At 38.6% G+C, this 21,533-nt stretch overlaps 1 protein-coding gene across 8 annotated transcripts in view; it reads right to left on the bottom strand.

Annotated features, from left to right (window-relative positions):
* Positions 1 to 21,533, bottom strand: part of NCOA2 (nuclear receptor coactivator 2) — a 185,949-nt gene that overhangs the window by 19,382 nt on the left and 145,034 nt on the right. For all 8 annotated transcript variants that reach the window (XM_064651190.1, XM_064651235.1, XM_064651207.1 and 5 more), the window contains 6 exons: positions 20,058 to 21,327; positions 11,235 to 11,445; positions 7,925 to 8,134; positions 5,735 to 5,950; positions 4,971 to 5,100; positions 1,771 to 1,936 (listed from right to left, as the gene is read on the bottom strand). In XM_064651190.1, coding sequence (XP_064507260.1) covers positions 1,771 to 1,936; positions 4,971 to 5,100; positions 5,735 to 5,950; positions 7,925 to 8,134; positions 11,235 to 11,445; positions 20,058 to 21,327 — 2,203 coding nt within the window. The remainder of the gene's footprint in view (positions 1 to 1,770; positions 1,937 to 4,970; positions 5,101 to 5,734; positions 5,951 to 7,924; positions 8,135 to 11,234; positions 11,446 to 20,057; positions 21,328 to 21,533) is intronic.

Below are 21,533 nucleotides of genomic sequence, written 5' to 3'. Positions count from 1 at the left end.
ACCTCAATATAAAACTTAAAAATAAAGGTAACTGTATTTTTGAGTATCAAAACACGTTCATGGAGACAAATTCCTCCTCTCTTTTTTCTTTTTGGTTTTTTTTTTTCTTACACAAATACCCACAATCTTTCTCATGTTTTTAACACAACCACTGTATCACTCTACTAATAAAAAAACCCTGAAATGACAAATGTTAGATCAAAATCTGTAAATTAAGTGATGGTAGCATATTTTTGCCATTGAATCTGAGATAAATCCAAAGACATTACAAATGAATAAGTAGATTTTTATCAGTATCCTTAAACAAAATAATGACCTCAAATAAAGATGCCTGAAACTATTACAGAAGTTAATGTGAACAGAGTGCCTAATTCTTTCAGGGCACTTTTCCACTAACTGATTATCCATTAGCATAAATAAGGTAACACAATTCTAAATTCCATTTTAGATATGCCCTTAATATTTGCCCTAGCCAGAATAATTTTATAGCTTATTCCATGCTGACCTTGAAAATGAAGTTAATCTAAATTTCAGTGCCCTCATGAAAGAAAGTCTTTAAGCTGCTATAAAATGATCAATGGCTATTTTAAAAAATATGTTTTAAAATGAGACCGTTTTCTTATCTGCAAAATTCTTCAACTGCTTCCACTGAGGTATTAATTAAATAGAAATGTATTTACCACTTAGTTTGAAATAAACTATCTTTCATATTTTCTGGTAGTGGTATTCCAAAACCTATGTAATACTGCACGAAAGTTTCACACCGCAAAATTGAAGTTCACCAATAAATTGTATCTCCAGCTTAACACCTCACTGAATTCTGTGTTGTACCAAATAGACTTGGAGATAGCTTTCTCATGTTCAAAATAGAATTTCATTGGTCCTATTTCATATCTAAAACGCAGAGGTAGTTCAGAAGTTATGCTTAGGGTGCTGATGAGTGCTGGGAAATGAAATGGGTATTCTAGGCTCCTCTGAGAATATTAAATCATCATATAAACATGTACAGCTGATTTTGGAAATACAATTCTTATGCTAGAAACATCAGGAACTAACTTTTCCCCTGAATATTTTAATTTTTACCACATTTTTTTTTCACCATGTAAGACTTAAATGAAACCCACCAAAAGAACTAAGTGGAACCCACCAAAACTAACTGTCGGCAAAAATGGATGAAAAAACACAGAACAATTTCATGCTACAAAGTTTAGGAAGCATGCTCATAATTAAAAAAATAAATCACAGTTTAAGTGCTTGGAACAAAATCAGCTGCTTCAGATGAAACTCATCTCTTAAACACATATTAATCAGCTCAGGCAAAAACTACAGGTGAAATGAAACATTACAGGTTTGCTAATCCAAAAGATCGTTGCCCCCATCTCACAAAAGGCTTGATCTTGCTCCTAGGTTTTCATATTCCTATTTTCCTCTTTCCTATACTTTGTTGTTGGCTGTGATCTTACCCTTCTCCCCTACAGGTGTTATTCTGACCACCATTTTTTTTGTTTTGGTCAGTTTACTTGTATAAAAAGCAGGTCAGAAAAAGGAGATCTAGATGAGGGTGGCAGGGGAGAGGAGGGAAGGCTAAACCTGGAGCTGAAGGAAGCTTTTCAGGTGACACTGACACATTAGATAGACTTCCACCAAAACATATAACTCCATCCTAGCTTGCAGGAAGTGTTTTATAATCCTGTTTTTCAGCTCCACCTTGACAACATACGTTTTAAAAGCAACTACTACATGCCAAATGCCATGTCCCACACTGTATACCTGGCTCACTAGTTCTGGTATTCCTAGAGCCCTGTCGATTTCTTCTAAACCATCAAAATTCCTTAATGCCATGTAAAGCTGATCCAGAAGAGCACCCTCATCACTTGGTGACTCTGATGAAGGATGATTACACAAGAGATCATCTGGTGAGCTGCCAAACGGTTGCCTGTGAAAACATGAACACAGCGTTGGTAAACAGCTGCTGAAAAACAAGAAATAATATCAGAGGATTAGTACTCAAATTGAACTAACAAGTGGAGACAGAATTCTTTTAATCACTGCCAATTTTGTTTAGAAAATTATACTGGATGAAAGTTATGCTACCCAAAGAAGTAACTAAATAGTGTGATTAATGCCTGTCAAGACCCTACAAGCATGGTGTATCTGACAAGCAAGAAAGCACACCAAAGTTACGCCTGAGTGCTGATTTTATATTACAGGGTCAACAGTGGAATAGAGAAGTCAGTACAGAATACAGTCAATGAAGGCAGAAGGCTAAATAATTGTGGTTTTAAAACTAATTGTAACTTTGAATTTCAGATGTCAGATTAAGTATACTATCACAAGTAGACTCTCCTCTTAGCTGGTTTTCTATCAGGCTAAGCAAGCTGAAGAGGCCACAGATGGCCATGGATTGTCTGAGCTTGCAAAACTGAACATCTGGAAGAGCTGGGCAGAAGCATGAGGGAGTAGGGAGAAAAGGACATTATCCTTTTTGTTTGCAGCAAAATACTGCATCAGCTTACCCTATCTGCACGCCCCATCATCAGCTCACCCCAACTGCACACTTGGGTACCAGTTTACACCACATAAACCCCACATAACTTGGTTATGTGCCTTGGAGGGACATCAGCAAGAATTTGGATACTGTCAGGCAGAGTGCAGTGGCTCTATAAATCGTGCTTACCTCACCCCTGAATTTGTATGCAAAGCACACTCACAGTTACAAAGGCAGAATAAAGGTTTATTCTAAACCCAAAGGACAAAACTTCCTAAGAAACAAACTAAATCTGAAATAACACCTTATCTGCAGGCAAATAACACATTTTTGTTTTGCAGTTCACACACCTGCTCTGCTTCATGCACGTTACTACAAGACTAAATAAAAAATATAAAGAGCAAAGCATTCTGCAAGGAAGGGCAGCTACAATGTGCGCATCATGGAAGAATCTCATCCCAGATAATTACTCAGATACAACAAAAGCTATCATACATAGAGGGAGGAAAAGCACTATATGTGAACCCTTTTTACATGTCTGTTTAGAAAAACAAAGAAACATGTTTGTGTATTTAGTTTCCATAATGAGACATATGGTTGCCATGGAAGTCTAATCTCTATGTCAAAGCTAAGCAGAAGAGCTGCATCATCAGGCTATACACTGAAAAAACCCAAAGGATGGCAAGCAGGAAAACTAACCAAAATGTATTCTTTTTAATTAGATCCCAGACAGTAAAACAAATAAGAGGATATACATTACATACCCTTAAAACATTGCAAAGTATTAATCAATCTCAAATACATAAGTTTCTGTAACTGTCACAGATGGAATTATAAATCAGGAAAGGGAAAGAACAATAAAAAAAAATCCTCTGATTCAAATTGCTTGCAAACTTGAAGATGACCTATAAGAAGGGATCTGTTTTTCTACAATGTGGAAAAACAATTGATGAGGCTAGCAAAACAAACCTCCCTGAAACTGCAAATGGGCATGAACACACATGATAAGAAAAATTTTAAAACATTTGTCAAATCTGTATGTTAAACAATGACAATTACAATTTCCTCATTTCTTTTATATACTGAAATGATACTTTTAATTTTTTTAAGAATTATTTTTACTCATTTAATACACATGACAATAATCAGATTATAATAATACTAGTCTTGGGGATTAATAAAATAAGAAATGGTGGCATCAACCAATTCATCGTCTCTGTTTGGGTGCCTCTGATCAAATGATTCAGAGGCAATGCAATGGGAATTTTTTTCCCCACCATCTTCAGCTACAAGGGAATTATGAAAAATGCAAAGGTAGAAAAAATGGAAGAATTAACTACCTGGCTTGCTTACCAGATACAACCCTGTATTTTATTTTAAGGTGTAATTTTTAAAGTGAATAATTCAGTTATGCAAACAAACAGTGTATTTTGCATAAGGATACCTTAAGGAAACACCAGGAAACATTTTGAAAAGCACAGAAACTAACGAAGAAAATGCCACATATATTTATGGATAGTATTTTCGGACATCCTAATGAAAATTAAGAGAATATAGTCGGAAGATTAACATTTTTCCAATTGTTTCCACTTCTTTTTCTTTTTATTGATCCCTCCATATCCCAACTTACGTGGTTGAAAATATTTAGTATTTTTCAATAAGACAAACATAAAAAAAGACAGTATACAGAGTCAGTATCATAATGTACTTGCTTTAGAAGTTAACATTTTGCACTTGCTTGTCCATTTGGCATCACTCAGACAGTCCATATATATATATATTCTATAAAGTAAGCTGCAAACCTCTGGAGAAGATATGGCTCTTTTTTAAGAAGTGTAAACCACCTATTATAGTTTTGCCATTATTTAAAAAGTCTTAATAATGAACAAAATTAACACATTACACATGAGTTAATGAGTTGTGCTTAAGTTGTAGTTCTGATTTGCTGAGAAGGAGCTAACTTCAGGGAAGAGGCAGCCTTCCTTTCACTTCATCTTTCCTTCCTCATCTTTTACAGAATTTAGGTCAATTAAAAAAAACCCAAACAAAACATAATTAACCATGTCCTGCATCACTTAAAATGCTACCCCACTGCGGGAAGAAACAGTTATCTTGTAGCTACACAGTTATGGCTACTAGTACTGGCATTTTTCCGCTTTAGTGTTCAGTATAATTATTAATAATTATTAATATTAATCATGCCCACATTAATGCTCCAGAACTCAAAAATGGTGCAACTATCTGAAGTGCTGGCAGCATTCACTGTGACACAGAACTTTCAATTCTTACAACACATTAAAGGGCAAAGAGAGCGTTTATAAGTATTACTGGAACACACATACGTTTCATGAGCATAAAATACTATAAGCATTAAACTGATGTACATTTGGTGAATATTTTATGCAGAATTTTGTTTCCAGGTGGTGTATAAAATATAGGCCTGTAAAAAATCTCTGTGTTCTGATGTGACACCAAGACTCACCTGTTCTGATTACCAAAAGTTGCCTGCTCTATAGGCAAGATGCTGTCTGGCCATGGTGCAGTCTGATTTGGAGGTGCCTGTTGTTGGCTATACTGAGGTCCTCCTATGTTCATCTCCAATTCAGATGGCCCTAATCAAGAAAAAATAACCATATAACTCTTCTGAAAAGAAGCTACTTTCATGTTAATTCTTTCCATTGAATTATCTATGTTATGGTAAAAGCAAATAAAAACATTAAGACTTCAGTAACATTACACTTAGAAGCATCATTATTTTTTTGTTAAAGTTTGCTTTTAAAATTTGAGAAAACATGAGAACTCTGAAAGTGGTTCAAAATTATAAAATAGCAGATACAACATCATAGATGCAAAACTTAATAAGACAAGCATAAAAAAAGACAGTATACAGTGTCAGTATTGTATTGTACTTGCTTTAAAAGTGACCAGAAACACTTATAACGTTCACAGCATTTCCTCTAAAAAAATCTCTACAGTCTTTAGTAAACAAGAGCTACTTCTTATCCTCTTTCTTTTGCCACACCACTGTGGAGCTATAGAGTAGCAGGAACTGTCCATCTCAACACATGCATTAAAATGTAGTGCTTTAGACACCTCCCTTCCCACGTCCACAAGAAATTTTCACTGTGAAATATGGTTCTCATCAAACCTATAATTGAAGTATTTTTTTCTTTTTTTTTAATCTGCTTCATCTTTAACAACCCAGCATATGCCAGAAGAAACAACTCCACACACGCCCTGACTTACCCATATTCATGACCTGAGATGGAAGCATCTGCCTTGGGCCAGCCTGGTTGCTGGGTCTCAAAGGGATGCTGGCCGTGGGGTTGCGGATCATTCCTGCTTGCACCGGCCTGTTCATGGCGCTGGCTGTGGGTGCACAGCTCACCCTCACAGCAGCAGCCTGGCTTCCCCAGTCTCCAGAAGTCATGGCAGGTCGAGGGGCATTGCCACCAATCATTCCTGCACAAAAGCCAAAAAGACTTAGGTACCAGCACATGATTCAGAACAGCTTTAGCACTACTGCTGCCTGATGAGCTGCATTTTCAGCAACAAAAGTGCACTGGTTTCACTCAAATCACATTGTACCACAGCTACCCATCCAGACGTGCAAAGCTACAGAACAGTGCCTTATGCTACTTAGTCAAGGGACTGGAGATTGTTATACATTTTACAAGAGGAAGATCCCTTTATCATTTCCAAAATGCTGTTCAGAGTAAGTGTTCCCATATGTAGTCTGCAACAGGTGCTGAGGGTGTGTGGATAGCCTTAACTTCCTTCCTCAGGAAATGAATCACGTTTGCTGATTTGTATGTCACTGCTTTACTTTCCAAGTGCTAAGTGAGAATGGAGACTTGAGTAACAACATGTTAACGTAAACATGCTTACAAATTAGAAGGATTGTATATAAATTCACATTCTGCAAACATCTTTTGGTGACTTCCTTCATCTGGAACCTAGAGCCTTCTTAGCTTCAAGGTTCACCCAGATAATCTCGCACTGATGTACAGTGCAGGGAAATTACTCACAGAAACTTTCCGATAGATGCTGAAGTTCATTACCGTTATTGTAGGGGAAGTCCTCCCACATCTACTGTAAACAACTGATACAGTTTATTTACACTTGGAATATATAGAATACTACACTCTGACAGTAGCCGAAAAACCTCAGCCAAACTCCAACACAAAAACCCCCTAAAATCCAAAGATGGGCGTTCACAGTATTTATACATTTCAATTTTAATCAGTCAAGAGAGCAGGTAAAACACTAATTTCAGATTGGACTATTGGTTCAGATTTGTTTCTCCAGTTGCATTTTGCAATATCCTTAAATGAATACTAAAAGCCACACAAATAATTATTACTCATCAGTTCAATTACTTGGTGACAAATAACCAAAGAGAAAAACTGCCTGAAGAGGGTCTCTGTTTTGTGTGCTGTACAAAATTTGCTTTAGTGTTACATCCTCAGGTTTGTTCTATTTGTGTACATATTCTATGAGCTGAAATACGTGTTGTGCTAGAGCAAGGCAGGAACACAATAATACTCTCTAATTTGTATACATAAGATGAATGAAATCCTCTAATATGTATACAGAACATGAAAGAAATAGGACACTTAATACAAGTTGAACTGCCTAAATAGGCTATTTCATTATCTGGCAGCATTCCTTTTTTAATACTGATGCGAACTAAATATAAAAATTTGACACTGAATAGCCATCTGAAAGGACTTACAATGCCCATTTATTTACTCAGAGCTCTTATAGCTGTTGTCACACACTTCCACAGTCTCAGACTGCGCATTAGTTGAAGTAAGTCCACCAGCCAGACTGTTCTTGTCAAACACGCTACAACACCTCTGTACATTACTGAGTTAACATGTTGTAACTGCAACATCCGATGGTTCTCAAAAAGGTTATGTGTCAGAAAACGATGAAAACATTAGCATTTCTTTCATTTAAAATGAGAACAAAGGCTATTAAATACAGGATAATTGATGGCAAAATCAAGTTCTGTAGAGACACACATTGTAAGGGCAACAGTATTGCCCACAATTTTGTTTTGAAAGACCCATCTCTATAGACCAGTGGTTCATTTGTTTTTGGGAGGCAGAAAGATTGGATTTTTACCTATTTAAGCCTCAGCTGAATCTGTAATATTTACGTGAACAGACTCTAATTGCCATTACACTGTGTTCATCTAGAAGTTTTCTGGTAGGTGACAAGCAGTGCACAGGGGCAGAACTAAAAATACGCAGACACAGAAATTCAAAATAAATATGCCAATACATATCATCCCACAAAACATGATTTTTCCAGACTTTTTGGAAAGTAATAACCTGTACTTGTAATAACCCCAACGTTAAGCTACACATGTTATAGCCTGTCGCTCAAGTATATTAAAAAAGAAAAAAAAAAAAAAGGAAGTCATCTTACCTGTGCTATTGCTGCCTAAAGTTCCTTGACTTCCTATTATCCCTTCATTCCTGCCCATCAGACCCGGCTGAGGTATCACTGAGTAAGGGCTACTCGTTCTTATGGGTGGGAAAGTTCCTGCACCTGTTGGGTTCTGCAGTGTAATGTCAAGTGGTAAATTCTGGTTTGGTAATAACCTGCCCAGTTGCCCTGCTCGTGGGTTATTAAAAGCTAGACAGGAGGAGCAAAGAAAAAAAGCAAAGTTACAAAATGGAAACTTTACAGGTTAAAAAGAAAAAAAAAAGAACCCAGACACAATTAAAGCTCTTGGGCTGAGCTATTTAATGCTGTTTAATTTACCCACTCCTATCCGTCTGAGAAACATCCCTTCTTGACATTTTAATGTAAATTTCAAAATGGAACATTCTGACACTAAACACAAACCAGATATGATGTATATTTTAAAAAACTTTAAATGATGCAATTTAACTGACAGAAGAGCCACTACAGCAAAATACACCCCTATGTGATGTGCATACTACTGCCAATTAATCTTATACCTAGTAGGACTGTAATTGCATGCAGATCTCATCCTGAGGCAGATTGTTAGGAATTATCTCAGTTTTGAGTGTTTTCCAGCACAAGCTGTGCCCCTGAAGAAGTTATCAAAATTAAGGGCAGATTGAGTCTATACTGGATCCCATAGCCCCATTTCTACATGTCCCTTTTAATTATCTTTTTTTTTTTCATTAATAAAAATAAATACTTCCATGATTCAGCAACAATAAATAACTGGTCCAGAATTAGAGCTGTGCCACAATAATATTCTGGTAAAACAGAACCATCCTTGATGGTTATTGTCATCTTTATGTAACTATTTTCTTCTAGTTTGTGCTTTTAAAATCAGCCTCTGTGAAGAAGAGTGCCTCAGAAAAGCGAGGTTCAGATTATGATTGGCAAGCATCTGGCTCAGCTAGTCTTTGGGCAATGTTCCAATGCAAAAAGCATCTCGTATGTGCACAACTAGTTCTCAAACATGAATCAAACACTGACCTTGTAGCTATGATTCCATTTCCAATCATACTCACAAAACACATACAAGTAAATTACACACTTTTGTGAAATTATTATTTGCAGTACTTCCTGATAGCTTCCCCTAGTAGAGGTTCTGATTTAACAGCATCCTTAAAGCGACTTCTGCATTTTACCACATTACAAAGAAGTTAAAAAACTTCTTTCTTATTTTAGATTGAAGTAGAGCTACCTTTTGAATTTGGAAACTTATATGAGGTTTAGTAAGCTTATTAAAAAGTACAGAAACATTCTATTCCAAAGGTCTCTGACTTTTGTTCTTATTTTATAAAAGCAGACTGCAGGAACTCATTATATTTATTCCTTTTTTTAGTGTTAAGTTCTCTGGCAGGTGAATTTGCCTATATGTGTGTACAGGAAACACATCACATCACATACACCTAATTCTTAACCATGAGATCAAAATTTTGTCTTATCTGTCTGTTAAAACAAGCAAACAAAACTTACTCATGAAACAAAAATGACCTTCTCAAGATTAGGGGCATCATCAAGTTTAAGGGTTGAACCAAAAATGAACTTAAGTGACAGTTTCAGAATAGTTTGTTCCAAAAGTTTGAAAAATCACATAGATGAGCGAGTTGTTATATGTGTGGTTTTGCCAGCACCCCCTGATCTTACAAAAGGAAAGCTGGAAATGCAGCGCAAAATAACAACACAGCTGATGAACTGTGATGGTGATTAGATCACATATTCTGCTCGTGGTCAGGATGGGACTGAAGGAGGCTCCTTGTTCCCATGTAACAGACTCAAGAAATTCGGCAAATCTAGCAGCTTTTTCTTTTAAAAGATAAAAATATTTAAAGTATTTTCATGTAAAACCTGTAATATGAAAGCTGGTTATTTCTTCAGAAAAAAAATAATTAAAAAACCCCAAACCTCTTTTGGAATTGTATATGATTTGACATTCATTCTACATTGCTTTTCTGTGAGCCCCTCACTATTTCTGTGCACCTGTTTTCTGTATGTTCTTCTACTGAAAACAAAGCAGAAGTTCCTAGGGAAATCAGGCACAGGCACAAGACTGAGCCAGAGGAAAAGGTTTTAGGGTTTTAATATAGATGGGAAACAGGATGCTGCTTTTACAGAACTGCTGCTAACCACCAAGTCACTCTCATTTACAATCATACTGTTACTGTACTGTCAGTAGCTTTGAAAGCAGATTTAAAGCTAGGTTAACTCTAGAAAGCCAAAAGGTTCCATTGGAAGGTACCAACAGACCTTGCTTCAGGAAGAATATACTAAAGACTTTCTTTACATGCACAGAGATTTTCTTCTGACTTTTGTGCTGCTGCTGTTAGTACTTCCATACTTATAAAAATGAGTACATTAAATTGAAGCATCTTACTCTGAGCAACATTGATAACAAGTGATTATTTAAGGATCTGAAGTGGCTTTAATACGAATTTAAACACTAATATTTACCAACAGAATATTAATATTTATTTGAACATTTCTAAGTAATTTGGGTTACTTTGAAAGTGGCCCGGTGTTTTTTTAATATTATCAGAATGTCTAAAAATATTATCTAAAAAGTTTTACTAAAAAAGAAATCAGTTTACATCTAAGGAAGTAAATAGATGCTGCCACCCTAGCCAACAGGAGCAAAAAATGAAGTAGTGGCTTTTTATGCTACTTTATTCAACATTAGTTGATAAGACTTCTGTCTTGCTTGCTTTCCATTATTCTATGGTGGTAAACCAACATTTCAATGCTGATTTGTAAGCTAATTAATAAAATTAAGGAAAACTGTCAGCTGGAAGGGACTCAATTAAAAGCCACAATTTCAAATTAAACTTGGACATTCCTCTTTATCATCTGTCCTTCTATTAATCTTGTGGTTTTAGAAGAAGACTCTCCTTCATTCATCTCTTGTCCCTTTTATTGCAAGAGCTGCCGGAAAGGAGTGATCTGCATCACAAAAAAACACTCTCCATGCCAAAGCCCTCACAACAGCAGCATCAGATACAACCACAACAGGGGACATTTGCTTTATTTTGAGGTACCCTTAGAATTCCTCAGAGGACACAGACTTCCAGGGTGAACTTGGTGTGAATTAGACTTAACCTCCACGTGTGTTTTGAAATGGGACGACCGCAGGTGGCGCTGTGTCATCATGCAACACCAGAGCAGGACAAGGAGCTACCCGGTTCCTCCCCAGCCAACCCAGGGACACCTCGACCCCTGCTCTGGGGGATCACAAGCTTAGTGTACAAGTGTGTTGAAGGCGGAGTGGACTCACTGCTCTGTGAAATCCTCATTGCTGGTTTCTGGGTGGCCACTGCCGCGCCAGGGCTGCTGTCACTGGTGAGCTGCATGAGGTCATTGATGATGGCTTGCTTGTCGACCGAGCCCGCTGGCACGCCTGGGCGGCTATCTGGGAAAAGCTGTGGTAACTGGCTGTTCTGCAGGTCATCCAGAATCTCTTCCAAGTTATCCAATTCACTGCCTGGCTGCAACAAAGAAAGCACAAACCCACAGTACACATCGCTGCTCGCCTGCTGTTGGCATCCTGCTCACACCAAGCCGGGCAGCCTGCAACTGTTACACCCGCACTGGTTCCGGATGCGTCCGGCAAGATGCCCGATGTGGAGGAAGCTCACAAAGCTGTTGTAAGGGGACTGTGCAGGCTTCCCAGGGCTTGTCTGCCTTGCTTGTGGGGAGACCAGTGTGGCACTGGCACCCCTTCAAGAGCCCAGCATCAAGATGTATGATTTCACATGGTTCATACCTCGGGCAACAGGGAGACTCTCCCTGTGCACTCGGTGATCGGTGTTGACAGCAGGAATAATTTTGGCAGGAGAAGAGATCCAACAATGCTGAAGATGGGGGTTTACATAGGTATAACTAATATTCCTTTCAGCACAGTCATATTTCTAGTCTCTTTATGACTTGATTAAAAGCATATGATGGAAAAGTTGCTTCATGGCTAAAACAATTACCCATATGCTTTTTCTTTGTCACATTCAAAACCTGAACACTGAATAACTCTATATAAGTTAACTGGCAAGAAATACACGTTTCAATGAAGTTCAATAAATTAAAACCTGAGAACTAGTTACTAGAATTTGGAATTGATTTCGCTCACAACTTCCGAAATAATTGAAAAAAACTTCTCTGGAGTAAGAAAAGAGAAATCTAGTTACACTTAATTCACTAGAAAATTATCATGAAATAAAGATGGAAGAAAAATTAAGTTCGTCCTATACTAACATAAATACCGACCTGCTTGTTTTTCTTAAAAATGTTGATTTTTGTAAGTATTTTTCTGGCAGCTTCTCTGTCTGTAAACTCTAAGAATTAGAATACTTTTATGACTGAAATGTGGAAGTCATCAAAACTACATTCTCCAACCCTAAACCTTTGAATAGGGTAAAACTTGGGTAATAATTAACAACAGAGAGTCCAGACTCAGTTACCACCAAGCTGCACAGGAAACATATTATGACAGTATTTATAACAAATATCTACTCAAAATCAGCATCTTCATTAGGAAATGTGCAATGATGGAAGAGAGGCAGAGTGAGCAGCTAGCTGTGAAGGACAAGGAACTGAAATAACACCACAAACATGCACAACTGAAATACAATTCCTCCTGGGTTTTTGTCCTTCCCCATATCATGAACTTCTGACTTATTGATAGCAACCTCACAGCACAGATCACAGGATAATGCAGAAATACCTGAGATAGTTTTAAACTAACTACAGAGGCTCTAGCAGGCTAGCTAGGAAGCACTGCACATTGTACAGTATGCACAAAAGTCCTGCTGCCACATCTAACCTGCTCCTGGGAAGCTCAGCTATTTTATTCAAAGGTAGCTAAAATGCCCCAAGGTTACACTGCTACATGCCTTTTTTGGGTGACTGGCTGCAAATAAACATGGTATTTACTCCTTTACTCCTTCTACATCATCTCCTAGTTTTACAGGTTGGAGTATACGGTGCAAAAGGAGGGAGTTTACTCCATTAAAAGGCATCATGTGGGTGATCTGGAGGCTGGTGTAATTGGCAAAATGGTAGGAAATCAAAGAATTAGAGGACTGAAGGAAATTTAAAACCTGAAGGCAAGATCAGCGTATGCCATTCCCTACAGAAGTGCATACAGCAGCTTGTTAAAAACATCCAGTGACAAAAAATCCACAGCTTCCCTGGGGAATTGGTTTCAGCACTCTGCCATCCTTACTATTCTTGTGAGTTTTCTTCTCAGTCTCAATGCAAAATCTCTCTCACTGAAATGGAGGCCTTTCCTTCCAATTGTATTTTGAATCTGGAAAACACATTGTGCTCCCCTTTCTTTTTCTTATTTTTCTGTATTTGAAAATACATGCCCTTTTGGTCTGAAGCTGAAATAAATAAACAACCTCAATTTGTGAATCTTCAGCATATAAACTGTTTTCTAGACCGCTTATTAGTCTTGTTACTCCTGCAGATTGCCTTCAGCTGATCCACACTTTGGCTGAAGCCATGTCTGGAACAGGACTTAAAATGAAGCCTTACAGCTGCTGAGTAAAGCAGAAAATTTACTCTACACATGGTATGCTTTGATGGCATATTCCAGAAAAGCTGTAATTTTTTTAATTATGTGACATTACTGACTCAAACTCATCATGATTCCTAGACACAGTTCTGAAAAAGTCCTATCTAGTCAGTTGTCCCCTCCTTTTTAAAAAAAAAATCTGTAACCTTATCCTTGACTATTGATAATAAATAGCATTTATTCACCCTGAATATTCTAACATATTTTCTCTATATCTCCTTGTTGCAGCTGAATTTGAATTCTGTCCTCCAGTATGCTTGCAGATATTCAAGTACCACATGCATCTTTACCAAGGATATGCTCTATTCTCCCATCAGGTCATTTAGGATAACTAAAACACTGAAAAGCTCTAGATGCTGCACGAGCTCCTGCAGAATCTCCATTTTGACAGTGAATCCATCAATAATGTGTAAGGATTTCCAAACAGCTTCCTGCCCACTCACAGCAGATTCATCTTGACCATGCATCTGTTACCTGCTTATGGGAGTGCTAGAAGTAAAAGGGCCAAAGAGCCTTATTCAAACCCAGGCACATGGCACACACTGCTTCTCTTATGTCAACAAGCCTGCTACCCTCCTGCCAAAGGAAAAAGGGTTGGTCCAACATTACCTGTTTTTGACAAATCCCACTACCTTCCAGGCAATTACAAGCAGCTGGATGGACACAGTACACAGACAAAAAAGGCTGAGCCAGGAGGAATCAAGTGTGATTCTATGAAGCCTAAATCATGGCACGGACAGGTGATAAGCAGATTCAAAAAAGTGCTCCAAGAGACAGCCATGAGTGATGTTTATAGGAGCTGCAGTTTGAGTGATGGGAGATCTGGTACAAGAAGACTGCAAGAGCCAGTAGAAGAGACTGATATTGAGTATCATAAATTATAGAAGGATGATTCAGTACTCTTTGGGGGAATTAAGACATATGGCCTTCATTAAACATATCTGAGACAACAGTGAAGGGAAGTTTTATATGTTAGGGGTTTTTTTTGGTTGGTTTTGTGAGAGATTTTGTATTGTCCTCTCTTTTAACATTCTGGCTACTGCAATTTGTTGTTTAAACATTAGGTGTTAAAATAGTAACAACCCCAAACCAAAACCAAAACAATGCCAGCGAAGAACATATTGATACAAATGTGTCAGAAAACAGCACTCCCTAAGATGCTTTTAATTCCTTTCAGGAAGTGGCAAAGAAAGGCCAAATAGAACAGATGTATTTCAACAACATAAATACATAACCTTCCCCTTTTTTTTTTGCATAACATAATCAATATTATTTTTGATACAGAAATTCCAAGATAGGTTTAGAAGTAAGACCAAGCTACGACGTTAGCCTAAGTCTTTCCAGAGTCACCCTCAAAGGGCACCATATGTGCAGAAATTAGCATTAAAATATTTATGGGATTTTTCTTTTATTTATATTCTATATTTATTTTGTTAATGGTCTAAATTGAACTTTATAAAAATAGAAGGCACACCCTAACCTCCCTGCAAAACAATTATTTGTCATGAATTGGGGGAAAAAAAAAAGGCCTGATAAGGTGTTAAGCATCACAAGAAAGTTTTTGTGTATGAATTTTCATATCTCTATGCAATGCAATTGCTACAATCTCCACAGAACTTGGACACCAAATGCCAGGAAGCATAAGACAAATTATTCCTAGAAATATTTTTGCATTTGAAAATGTACTTATTTTATACCGTCATGTAGAGAAATATAGAATAAAGTTAAGTGCTTACAGAATTTTTTTAGCTCTACTGAAAGGCAGCTACACCTCAACATGAAGTCTGTTTTACAAAAAGTTGCTATGTCAAAGTCTAGCTTCCATGGATAGTAAAGGACTGGATAATATTCTCAACTTTCTGGAAATCTCCTTCCTGCCATGGGCAATGCCCTTGGCTTGCACTGAGACCCTGTATTCTAAAGACTTACAACAGGATGTCTTCTGGGGGGGACACAACTTCAAACTATACCTTCCTTACATAAATCATAAGTTAACTCATCTGCTACCTCTGAAGCATGGGCAGAGCAGCTGACCATAAGAGGTAAACAAAACCAAATTCCTGATCCAAACCAGTGATAAATTAAAGGATTATAAAAAGAAGGGAAAAGGAAATTAGAAGTGAAATCAATATGGTATTTTTCTCTGTGGTAACTGCAATAAAGATAAAATTGGCTAGAAATCCTATTATATTATCAGGCTACTCTATGACTAACTTTTGAAAACAGAAATCTAATTGAAAGACATTCAGAAAATGGAATCCCTATTCTAAGGTTTTGATAGAATTTCAGGAAGAAACCAATGTTCCTCATCAACTTAATGGATTTTGGACTATTAAACCAGAAATAGGTTTTTGGAAGATGAGTGGCATGTGTAAAGAAAATATGCTAGCCTTGGGAAGATAATGGTTTCCACACAAAGCAGAGTTGATAAAGTATGTGAGGAACTCCAGAACAGTTTCTGAGTTTTAGGACAAAAATGTATATGCTTAAGATAATTTCTGGAACAGCACTGCTGGAGACTGTTCCATTGTGAAGTCCCTGTCAAACAGGCTGTCTATATTGTCTACTGGCTAAAAAAGAGGAGAGTACACTTGTGAAGATTAGGATTTTATTCCACACTACCCCGAGTAATTTCTCAGAGAATAAGCTACTTTAGCAAGGCAATATCTAATCCTGTTCATCAGATTCTGTTTCTCTGACGTCCCCTTACACTTTCACCCTCCTTCCCCTCGAAGCTGTCAGCCGATCCTTCCCACACTTGACCATCTCCTGACCACTACATGGGCTGCTCCTGGCCAGCAGCAGCATGTGCTGGCTGCAGCCAGAAGCACAGTGAGGGACAGCCCGAGCAGTGGTGTATAGGGAAGGTGCAGGGTAAAGTCCCATCTTGCAGCCACACAGTAGCCAGTGGGCTGTCAGGGAGAGTGGGAGAAGGCAGGCTTACTGCTGAGGGACACACTCTTCCCTTTTTAACAGTGGTATGAGCACTTGTGCTCAACAGCAACAGCGCTGCTACAGTTGGTGTTGTAGGAAAAACTCCACTGAACGTCCCCAGCAGGTCTCTCTTTCATACTCTTCCCTACAGCTGCTGTAACTTGAAGAACAATCAGCCTAATAAAGTTTGTTAACCATCATCCCACCAAGGAAGGGAAAAAGGTACGACAGTGCTGGAAATATTCTCTGCCATTTGAGAAAGGCTTCCTGTCAGTTGCTGCTCCCTGCAGAAGTGTATGTTTAAACACACTACCTAGAAGACTGCTATTTTTAGTATAGTGGTGCACTTCAAAGCATTTCCTGCTCAGAAAGTCACACCAAAAGTAAAAGGAGAAAACGCAATGGCTCTGCTGCCTCCCAACACACCCATCTCACTTGCAGAGGCCACCCCACTGCTGGTCTACACCTCAATGACTAATTACTTAAAAATACAACATTCCTCAGGGAGGAGAAGTTTTAAATAAACCTGCAAAATAGGTAACACAAGCACATGGCTAATTTTTACATATGGAAGGAAGAAGGAGGGGGAAGGATACAGGAGGATGGAAGAATTTAGCACAAGAATCTGTGTTCTGGTCTTGTACTAAATAGTTCCAGCTTTGATCTAAATTTAGGCAATGACCACTTCCTGTAGGAGACCATCTTCCAAAGCTGAAGAGTTTTTGATGCTAAATATTTTCAGTGATATCATAATTGGGGTAAAGTGGCTATTTGTTTAAAGGCCTGGCCTTCAGACAGTTAAACACATTATTCTATATTCCCCACCATTTCCTCTCCTGCTCCACTCCGGACTTCTGTTTATTCAGCTCCAGGTTTCACTGCATTTTAAGTAGGTTTTAAAACTCTGTTTACAACCAACCGGAGCAACAAAAGCCCTTCTGTCATTATCCAGCAGTCTTCCCTCACAGAGATGGGACTGGCTACTCTCTACCTTGGGGCTGAGGAAGCCCTTACCACTTTATCACAATTCCTGCACAGCTTCATGTTTTTCTGAATAAACCCAACTCCTGGACCTTTTCTGTACCTCTGGTTCCCCTGTCCTGGGAGACAAACTCTGTCTTCAAATTTTAAGAAAAGGCAATACACTCACAGTCCATACTTCAACCCCCTCAAATCGCTCCCTGACCTCAGGAACATAAAATCTAAAAATAAAAAAATGAATAGGCTATTCACTTCATGAAGTTCATAACTCTGGAGAACCTGATTTTCAACTGCTTGGCAGTGCTTGTAGACACTGAAGTCTCTTTCTGTAAAGTTGGTCTTATAATTAGTTATATGTTTACATTTAGGGTGAGACAACTTCGTATCTTTAGTCACCAGAAAGTAAGGCAGCTAGTTTAAGCTCTTCATCTGTGCTACCACTTGTCCATGGCAGTATCACTGAGGGGCAGCTTACCTTCTCTATTTTAGACACACATTAGGATAAGATAAAAAAAATTCTGGAATACCTCTCTATTTTCCATCAACGATAAAAGGAACTCGTAGGACTACCTTGGACTAGACAGCTGATTTCTAGAGGGGACAAAACTTGCTTTCTCAGAATGGGTTCACAAGCTAAGACGTTCACTGTGTACTCCACAGAGATCATAAAAGAGAATATTTATATTCTTTTAGAAATTTAATTCTTATTAATAAACCATCTAAAGACCATGATTTTGATCTGTGGATGACGGACATAAATTTTTTGGTGATTACCAAATTCTACATTCTGGTCCAGTACCTAATACGAAGGACTGAAGATCTCTGCCTTTAATCTAGTCAATGCTAAGGATCTGATCTAAAAATTGAAATCTATCAGATACTTTTAAAATAGTCAATTTTTGCCAGTTTAGCTGTGAATTTCTTGATATCTGTGTTTTTCTAGCCTAATGAAGCATAAGTTCTCACAGAGAATCTAAGCCCCACCTCTACAGACACTAGAAAATAGCAGCTTCCTTTCAAAACTAAACTAACATCCAGGCTTGAGGATAAATCCCTGCAGAAATTAGTGTAATTTGGCTTGGTTTGCCCTAAAGCATGGGAAGGATTGAAAAACCACAACTGCTCCTACATAATGGCAGTAGCTGTCAAATTCTGTTGAAACAGAAGAAGTAACCTTAGGAATAGCCTGGATAACTGACATTTTAACAATGCTGCATCCACACTGTAGTGGTGTGTTTGGCCTCTATGTTTTGTGGTTATAACCACTGATGAAAGAACTGTCTACTAGTTACAGACTGCCGAAAGGGCAAGTAAGAAAATAATAATCCAGTGCTGTGACTTAGGGCTAAGAACATGTTGTCTATCCCTCCTCAGCCTCAAAATACAATATAGAAAATATAAAACCCGATGTCTTTATATACACACAATAAATAATTACAATAGATTCATAAAAACAAACAAGCTCAAACCTAGTCCGCACATTAAAAATATGCAACATTTTTAAATCCAATACTTTAATAATGAAGGATATGGCTGTGAATGAGAACCATGAATGTTTGCACAGTGTATGATCTGATCATGATTTACAAACTAAGGCTTCATGCACAGGGCTGCCTGGGGATTAATGACCAGCTGTGAGAGTTGATAGTGTAGGACAAATCTAAGGATCATTAACTCCAGCTAGTTATAACCTCCCCAGAAAATGCCTTATATTAAAATTGATATTGTAATTACCCATTTTATAAATAAAATAAACATACTGAAGTAGCAAATTGCTTTTGCTGCGTCCCTTTTCTTGCAAAGCTCTGAAAACTGGAGCATTCTGGGTGATGTGAACCTGGTGCTTTTTAAAAGTGAATTCTGCATGAAAGCCAGTGAAATAACACTTTTTAGCATAGGTCCTAACAACACACAGTTTATTAGCAGGTTGGGCAGTAGACCAACAAGTAATCTTGCACAGAATGTGAAGAAATTCTGAAAGCAAAATAAATGCAGGTAATCTTGCACAGGGAGACATGATCTCTGAATGTACTGAATCTCATGTACTGAATGATTAATCATCCACAGGAACTTGGGTTGAATATAAAGACTTTTTAAGGAAAAAAAAAAAAGAGAACGAATCCTCCCAACTGGCACAGAAGTCTATTTGCTCTGATTTTAATTTGCAGGTCAAGTGTAGCACAAAGACCAGTAATGCAAAGCTGGTATCAGTCCTATTCTTCAGCACAAACCTGTTTTCCACAGGAGGAGTGTAGCTGCTATGCTGGGCTAGGTCAAGGACCTATTTAGCACACAGCAGTTCAACATCGGCCTGTGGGAAAAGCTGTCAATTAGTGAGCACTAACCAACAGTCATGAGTATTTTCTCTTTGCCTGACTACCATCTGGGAAAGGTTGCCTGCGTTATCCATCTCCTCCCAGGCAGAGTCTGTGCTTTTAGACAGAGTGATGATCACAACCTAGTAACACCAGTTGGAAAACTGAGTGAACACCGGATTTCAAAAGACAGATAATAGTTTCCTGAAGTGCCAAGATACTACTCTTAGAAGAAGTTAGATGGTAGAAACGCAGGTCTAGAACATGTCATTCACATGTATTGTAAAGATTAGCTTACCTGTTCATTAGGCTCAAAGCTTATCTCTTCTTTTTCCGTCCTCATAGCTATTAACTTTGTGCTACCGGAAGGGTCTGTCTTACTGTCCAACCGCTCCAGTTTTGGGGGTATGTCTGGTAAACCAATATCTTTAGTATCATCTTTATCTAGCAAGTAGCGAAGTAGTGCATTATTATTCTTCTTAGGACTTGCTGGCTCCTGTTTAACAGTCACCTCTGAACCAGGAGCTGTGCTACTGGACTCCTGATTCAGTTCTTTGCCTGTGGCCTCTGCTGTGAGCTTGGCCAAATCTACAGGAGAACTACTGTCCTGCAATAGTCTGTGCAAAATTTTATGCTTCTCCTTGAGCGAGGTTCCATGTGCTGAACCAGACCCAGGCAACCCTCCCGTGGAGTCCTTGCTAATGTCTCCCATGGTACTGGACAAAGGTGAAGGCTCCATCTGATCTGATTTGGTGGTCAGCAATTGTAAGAGCTTTGTCTGGCTTTTTCCGTCGTGCAGTTTATTTTGTCCATCAGGTCTCTCGCCACTGACAACCGGTGGCATGTTGCTATCGCTGTTATCTTTCTGTTCTCCTGAATGGCAGCTGCTCTCTGCTTGTCCAGTTGTACCTTCTGATTGCTCCCCGTATATTCCAAAGCAGTCTTTAGAGTCCAGGCTTCCCATCTTGCTCAGCTGCGGAGGATTCATGTTCACAGGGGAATTTTGTAAATTTCCCATTTTTAGGTCAGGTGAAGCCAACGACGATCCTAGAGAAACGCCATGGCCCTCGCTGAGGGCCTGAAGTGCGTTCAGGGAACTGTTGGTGTAGTTATGGCTATTTCCTGTGCTGCTGCAGACTCCCACAGGTGAATGTAAGCTTCCTGCAGGGGAGAACTGACTGGGTGGGATGCGAGGACTTCCTGCCACTCCAGGGCTCACACGATGCCTTGGGGAAAGCATAGAGTTTGGCTGCCCTGGGTTCATGCCAGGGCTGCTTTGTGAGGGGCTATTCATTTTTAGTGCATAGTTACTACCCTGAGGAGTGGATGCTTGTATGCTTGACACATGGTTCATTCCCCCTGAACCACCAAACCTGCCTGCTGGCATGCCCATTTGTTCCTTTGGGCCATTTATGGCAAAATTTATATTGCTACTGATGGTCATATCCTGACCTGGGTTCCCACTGCACATGGCCTGATGGGCAGGGCTGCTGGAACTAACTGGGTTCAATATCTTCCCCATTCCTTGTCCAGTCAAATCCTGATTCATTCCACAGACATTCTGCTCTCTGTGTGGCAAGGGGAAGAAAAACAGCCTGTTAGCTAAAATGACAGTGGCCAAGCTGCAATTACTTTACAGAAAAAGAAGCAAAATCCCAAACCTTGCTTTAAAATAACACCAAACCCCTACAATCAAAACCAAATCAACAATTTGAAAAAAGTGATATGCAACTCTCAACATGGCAGAACATTAACAGTATGTTTTTTCAGAACC

The sequence above is a fragment of the Pseudopipra pipra genome, chromosome 1 (genome assembly GCF_036250125.1).
Source record: "Pseudopipra pipra isolate bDixPip1 chromosome 1, bDixPip1.hap1, whole genome shotgun sequence".
NCBI classification, from domain to species: Eukaryota; Metazoa; Chordata; class Aves; order Passeriformes; family Pipridae; genus Pseudopipra; species Pseudopipra pipra.
Note: the sequence above shows the minus strand (reverse complement) of the source record. Positions and strands in the feature narration are given on the sequence as shown.